Source organism: Phanerochaete carnosa, assembly GCF_000300595.1.
Source record: "Phanerochaete carnosa HHB-10118-sp unplaced genomic scaffold PHACAscaffold_11, whole genome shotgun sequence".
In the NCBI taxonomy this organism is placed as follows: domain Eukaryota; kingdom Fungi; phylum Basidiomycota; class Agaricomycetes; order Polyporales; family Phanerochaetaceae; genus Phanerochaete; species Phanerochaete carnosa.
This window is the reverse complement of record NW_006767638.1, coordinates 608913-615112: the sequence shown is the minus strand read 5'-3', so window position 1 is coordinate 615112 and position 6200 is coordinate 608913. Positions and strand designations below refer to the sequence as shown.

The 6200-nt window shown below is 48.1% G+C and overlaps 4 protein-coding genes across 4 annotated transcripts; 3 read left to right on the top strand and 1 right to left on the bottom strand.

Moving 5' to 3' along the window:
• Positions 1–672: 672 nt before the first annotated feature.
• On the top strand, positions 673–2036 carry PHACADRAFT_200475 (uncharacterized protein; the record flags this gene model as incomplete). The annotated part of the gene is made up of 5 exons (XM_007400736.1): positions 673–710; positions 763–1046; positions 1107–1180; positions 1236–1507; positions 1559–2036. The coding sequence occupies 5 exons, from the start codon at positions 673–675 to the stop codon at positions 2034–2036; spliced, it is 1146 nt and encodes a 381-aa protein (XP_007400798.1).
• Positions 2037–2244: 208 nt separating this feature from the next.
• Positions 2245–2508, bottom strand: PHACADRAFT_56726 (uncharacterized protein; the record flags this gene model as incomplete). Its single annotated transcript, XM_007400735.1, has 1 exon — positions 2245–2508. A coding segment is annotated over one exon (264 nt), but the record flags the coding sequence as incomplete, so codon positions are not given.
• A 1227-nt stretch (positions 2509–3735) lies between these two features.
• PHACADRAFT_200474 (uncharacterized protein) lies at positions 3736–4325 on the top strand (the record flags this gene model as incomplete). Its single annotated transcript, XM_007400734.1, has 2 exons — positions 3736–3748; positions 3814–4325. 2 exons carry the CDS (start codon positions 3736–3738, stop codon positions 4323–4325), a joined length of 525 nt encoding a protein of 174 aa, XP_007400796.1.
• A 940-nt stretch (positions 4326–5265) lies between these two features.
• On the top strand, positions 5266–5790 carry PHACADRAFT_200473 (uncharacterized protein; the record flags this gene model as incomplete). Its single annotated transcript, XM_007400733.1, has 2 exons — positions 5266–5342; positions 5406–5790. The coding sequence occupies 2 exons, from the start codon at positions 5266–5268 to the stop codon at positions 5788–5790; spliced, it is 462 nt and encodes a 153-aa protein (XP_007400795.1).
• Between the last annotated feature and the right edge of the window lie 410 nt (positions 5791–6200).

Here is a 6200-nt window from a genome sequence, read left to right as displayed (position 1 = left end):
CAGAGTCATTACCATCCTGCTCTTCAGCCAAGGCACCTCTTCATCCTACGAATTATGTGTGAGTATCACATGATGAAAAAAAGGAATCGGGTGGTGCCAACCTATTGGTATCCCAAGCAGCTGAAGTCGCCCGGGCGTTGCAGGTTCGAGACTGACAGGATCATAAAATGTAATTTCTGCATCTACTTCAAGTCAGTCTTGCTCTTCTGCGCGTCTTAAGGCCTCTGGTATACCCTATAGTGCAGCAGAAGATGAGGTACCATTGGAAGCCTTTCCAAGCCTCGCAGTCACACTCTAGTGCTCTAATTCTGAGTCTCACTAAGCCGGCTGGCCGTGGTCTTGCTGCACAGAGGGCCCAGGGGAGTACTCAATAGGGAGATAGGGGTTATCGGGGCTCGGACCCACGTCGAGGGAAGAGGCTAGCGCAGCAAGCGTGCTGTCGATTTGGTGGGCAGCAGCACATTCGGTTAATTGATTTCGGTGAATATTTTGACGCCATTATGCACAAAATATGTTATTGTTAACTGTAGGGCATATGTACATATCCAAAATTTTCAAATTCAGTCCAAGGCCAACCAGAGGGCCACAGATGACAAGAGGAGGGCAAGAGGTAGAGGAGGACAATGTACAAAGGTGGAAGGCGGCAGGAAGCGTATGGGGTCACGGTTTGGCATGCGCGAACATGCGGCGTTGATTGAAGGCCACATAAGGTGACCTTAAGTTGCCTCGAGGTGTCTCAAGGTGCTGACAAATCGGCTTAAGGCGACCTTACCTCGCCTTATGCTTAAGGCCCCTTCACCTTCTGGCAACACTACTCAAGACGCCCTTCCAGGCACCACCCTCTGACAAGCCTGTGAAGCGCAATAAAACCGCCGGTACTGCCGCTCATCTGAAGCCCGCAAGCTCGATCGGATGCTCCAGCAAGACTTCGATCCCAAACTCCAAGAGTCAGCCCACCAAAGCATCTGATGGCTGCCCTGCACAACAACCAGCTCTTGCCGAAGACGAGGACGACGAGGATGATTTTTTGGACGAAGATGAACAAGGTGCCGATGATCTGGCTAGCAAGCACTAGTCAGCCAGTGAGAAGACGACACTCCTCTCAGCGCTCTTCACCCCCGACGGTGCCGGTAACCCTTATGTTCAAAGCGGCAAGCCATCAGCCAAGGCTTTCAAGAAGGTTTGTACTCACCGTGCTAATGTGGTCAACAATCATGAAGCTAACCCCTTCCTAGGCCTCGGCTGAGGCTTTCAATGGGCGTCGCAGTGCCACATCATGCAAGGCACAGTTCCGGGCTCTAAAGCAGGTGTACAGCAAGATTGCGGATGTTCACTCGTGCACTGGAGGTGCCGGTGACATTGATAAGCAAGTGTCTGAGGATGAACAGCTCCAGGCAAAGATGGACTATCTCACGAAAACGCGATCCTTGGAGTTTGGCCCATCAATTACACCTGAGATCATTCGCCAGTGGGATACCGAAGGGTGGTTCAATATGCTATCAGTTGGGTGCGTTTAGCTATGCCTCTTTCCGCTGATGCCTGCTCAAACATATTACAGGTTGGGCAAGAATTTAGAGCTCCGCCGGCCCAAGCCTCGTCACTCTGGATGCATCAGTGACTGCAAAGACAACGATCAAGGCAACAACGATGACAATGATGATGTTGATCAGCAGTTGCCATCAGCCGGTCTTGTACGCGAAACATCATTGAAAGCAGCAGGATACCGGCCACTCAACGTCCCACTGCACAAGTCACGCGCAGTCAAGGGGGTTGTTGCCGCTGCGGCTCAGTCTGCTAGCGGTATGTCTGCAATCGCAGATGCTATGCGCAAGAGTATGGCGAGACATGATGAGCTCTATGCTCAGAGGGCAAAACAGAAGGAGACTGAACAGCAGTGTGTCACGAGGGCTGCTAAGTATAATAAGTGCAAGGATCTTGTAGGCAAAGCGTCTCGGAACCTGGATTTGTATCCAATGGACGTCGTTGATCAGGCCAAAAATTTCATGATGAAGTACTTCGAGTTTGATGAATTTTAACGTAGTCTCTTTGTTACTCGACGGGACACAATGCATTAAATAAATGGAGCCGCATCTCATACCCTGCTGTCCGCAATGCCGCCTCCATCTTCAACACTGGTATGTCAGCAGGCTCGTCTCTGGTAACTCCACCATACTGTGAAAGGTCAACATCAATGTCCGCGTTGCCATTAGCCACATCAGGATCGTCTGATGGATCGTAGCCATAGATGTCTTCTGGGTGATCACCAAGGTCGATACAAATATTGTGCAGGGCCATCAACGATTTGACAATCCGATACACGTCGTCTATGTTGTTTGGCGTACTGAGCACTTTGAGGGCAGGGAAGCGGCCTTTCAACATCCCAAAAGTGTGCTCAACTAGTATACACTTGCCCGAGAGAAGCTTATTGAATCGCCGTCTCCATTGTTTCTCTGGACCCTGTCTGAACGCGTTCACTTTTGGCTCTGTGAATGGTTGCAATAAGAATGGCGTGGATGGGTATCCTGCATTGTCAGGTTAGCAAATGAGTGAAAACTGGAGCAATAAATGCATACCCTTGTCTGCTAGTAAATACTCTCCCAGCTTGAAAAACTGATGCCGGTGGATCCATAGGTGTGATTTCTTCCAAATTGTGACATCTGGAACAGAGCCTGGCCAACCCGTCTCAAAGGATATGAATCTGTTAAAGGCATCAACAACAGCTTGTATATTAACCTGAATACTTTGGTCAGCTCTTAGCTGGTAGAGGTCAAAGTTGGTAGCGCACCGCAGCAAATTTCTTGCGGCAAATATAGACAACACCTTCCTCTTTTGGTTGTGCAGTCAGCCAAATAAGACTGCCGTTGACCACCCCAATACAATCATGAAATCCGTTTTCGCTGAATATTGCCTTCGACTGAGCGTGCCTCTCATCATTGCCCTATGAGCAAACAAAAAGCCCCATCTCCCACAAGACACGAATGATGCACTCGCAGTAGAGGTATACTGTGCCAAAACTGATCCCCATCTTGTGAGCTACGTCAAGGGCGTCTGCCCCAAGCTTGCCAAAACGCAACAAGTAGCATGCGAACTGGACTTGCACTGGACGTTGCGGCTTCCTCCCTGTTGATTTAAATATAGGGTGCGGCGAGAGCAGATGCACAAGCTGGTCAAACGTCTGGCGGCTAACTCTGTTATATGGCATTCTCAGCATGAAAGCAGATGAAAATATTACAAGCCGCATACCGGAACTCATGGCAAAAATCTCTGTCTGGCCAAGCGAGTGCCTTCTTGAACCAATCGATGCATTTTGGCACGTTGTTATAGGGCCCGTGATGCATACTGGCAAATAGATTGGACAGGAGTTGCATGTCTTTGCCCAGTGCTGATAGTGCTGTCAGAACTGGGTGATTACGTCATTGCCCTGTACGGACTAATGGGGATATCATCACATGATCTCTCTATTATCTTGTAGTAATACGACATCTGATTACTCATGCTTAGTATACATGCTTACGCTCACAGTACCATAGGTCTTATAGCAGTATCAGAGGTTCCGACTCACATGTATATATACTGGTCCTGTAGCACAGAATAAAGCAAGAGTTCAGTTGCACTTTCACAGGTTATGAGTCCTGGCCTCACGGCCACTCTACCCCCACTCTACTAGTCTCATTGCTGAAGAAGACCCCTCAGGAAACCTCGGTCCCCTTCACCTAGTTTTAAACAAGTTTATCCATGCAGTTTATGAGTAAGTCTTGTTGCGTGCTAGTGGCAGACGGAGCGCTCATCGCGTTCATTCCTGCGTTAATCTAGTGCCAAAGGATTTGCCCGCTCGTCCCCCTTACTCCGTTTTCCAGCGGTACAAGCACTCCGCCAGCTACGCGCCCGCCTCCAGCAACGCCAACGACCCTGTCGAGACCGTCCCGTATGGTAAACGCCGCAGCAAAGAACTACACCCGCCGACTCCAGTGCTCACCCTCCCGTTCCCTCCGAACTCACATGAGGGTAGGCACCTATGTTGCAAACAGTTTTGCGAGCGCTACGCGACCGACAAGGCCGACTTTGAGCAGCATCTAGCTGCACGCGAAATCCAACAGGCACGCAAACGGATCCTCACCGGTTTGTCTAAGCCGACATTCAAGCAGCATCTCACTGCAATCCCACCGGCGACACATACGCTGATTACCCCGAAGCCGGTACTCATTGACTTTGACAAGCACACTTCCACCGACCTCGTCCGCATCTTCACACCAAAGTTCAAAGGCACGCTCAAACGCCTCGACGTCTTTGAGACTCTCGAGCTCGACGACCTCAACTCCGACTGAGTCCGCAATCTTCACCGACTCATCGAACAGCTTACGCGCATCAAGCACTGTCTAGCGGACGTCTGTAACGTCGTCAAATAAGAGGAGTGGCGCAAGTGGGAATTAGGGTGCAGAGAAATAGGGGATATCTCGTTCAAAGGGCTACGCAAGAACAAAGCCCGGATTGTACAAGCACTCAGCGCAATTTACGTGAACGGATAATTTGACGCGGTTAGGTTTTACGAAAACAAGTAGATACTTTGTATACAACGCTATTGTAACAATCAGAAGAAAGTTCTACTCGGAAACCTGACTACTGTGTGTTTATCCTAAGCGACAACAAGAGTCGTAGTTTAACTGGTCCCTTCGTCCAATTCCAACTCTATCCACCTCTCAGCTAAATCAGCTTAGCTGGGATAAGTGGTTCGCTCAACAGCGTACACAACCATTACCTCTCAGGAGACAAATACGGTACCTGAAACCATAGAGACAAAATAGGAAACTGTCGCGGAATTCAGACAGCAACTGAATATCCAAGAAGACGATACACCTTGGGAATTATTGACAGCATACGAACAATACGTCGAGCTGTTCTTTACCCCACAGTACTTTAATTACGTAGACGATACACACGGTCCACCAACATACGACGCATCAGCGGAGTTAGTTAACCCTGACGAAGACATCATCAACATCTTCTTTCCTACAACTTCTGATACATATTCAGAATCGTATGCCTGTTATCTCAAACAGGAAAATATCGAGGTAGATCTATACTATAGACCGATCAATCAAGTCTACAACTTTGAATTCTTGGAAGACGATTGGGAATTACTTCGAGCGACACGAGCCAAATCATATGAGCTCGATCTCAGTGAATTCTTCTACAAAGTCGGATTAATGCCAAAGGAACGTGAAACACTCTACGCTTATACTTGCCTTCTCTTTGTACACGATAACAATGTCATCCTCTTCTGACCCTACCAAGCTCGCTACCTCAACCATCCCACAATTTGACGGCACCAACTATAAAAAGTGGTCTGACGCGATCTGAGCCTTCCTGCGTTACCAGGGCGTCTGGTACTTGATCCAGAGATACAGCTCCACAGTGACTGTTCCTGTCCCTGGTCTTGCCAGACCAATAGCTGCGACAGGTACACCCACGGCTACGGAAATTGCGGCTCAAGCTGCATGGGATGAGAAAAATGACAAGGCGCTGGGAATCATTCAGCTCTATGTCGCACAGAACCTTCTTCATCTAGTTGATGACAAGTTCTTGGCCCTGGACGCATGGACAGCGATTAAAGCCGGTTACGAGAAACCCGGAGTGGTAGGCGCATTCGTCGCCTTCCAGAAGCTGTTCAATGCGCAGCTTTCTGACAGCTCCGTGCTCGGCCCACAACTCAACGCGCTCACAGAACAGTCCAACCAGGTCAACGCGGTGTCATGCACCATAATTATAAGTATAGGAAAACTAAAGAAATAATAGGTATTCAAATCAAAAAGAAACCGCTTACTCAGAGCTGCAAAGTAAGCATAGACACTTAAGCTTACTAAAAGTGAATCAATGACTAATAATATGACTCAGCTTCTTAGTAATCTAGAAACTATGCTTAGTAAAGGTCTATGCTCAACAGCTATGAATTACCAAAATATAGTAATACTCTAACAAACATTAGTAATAGCTTACCAATACATTAGTAAAACAGACAGAAGGCTGACTAATACAGACAAAATGCTTATTAATAAAAGTAGAAGTAGCTTAGTAATTATAGTAGAATAGAAGAGCCAGTTTGCTATTGGCTAAGGAACAACAGGCTAAAAGGTATAAATAGGAGAGGTTCTCTGAGGGACACGAACACACCAACCCACCAAGCACCACACACACTCTCAAGG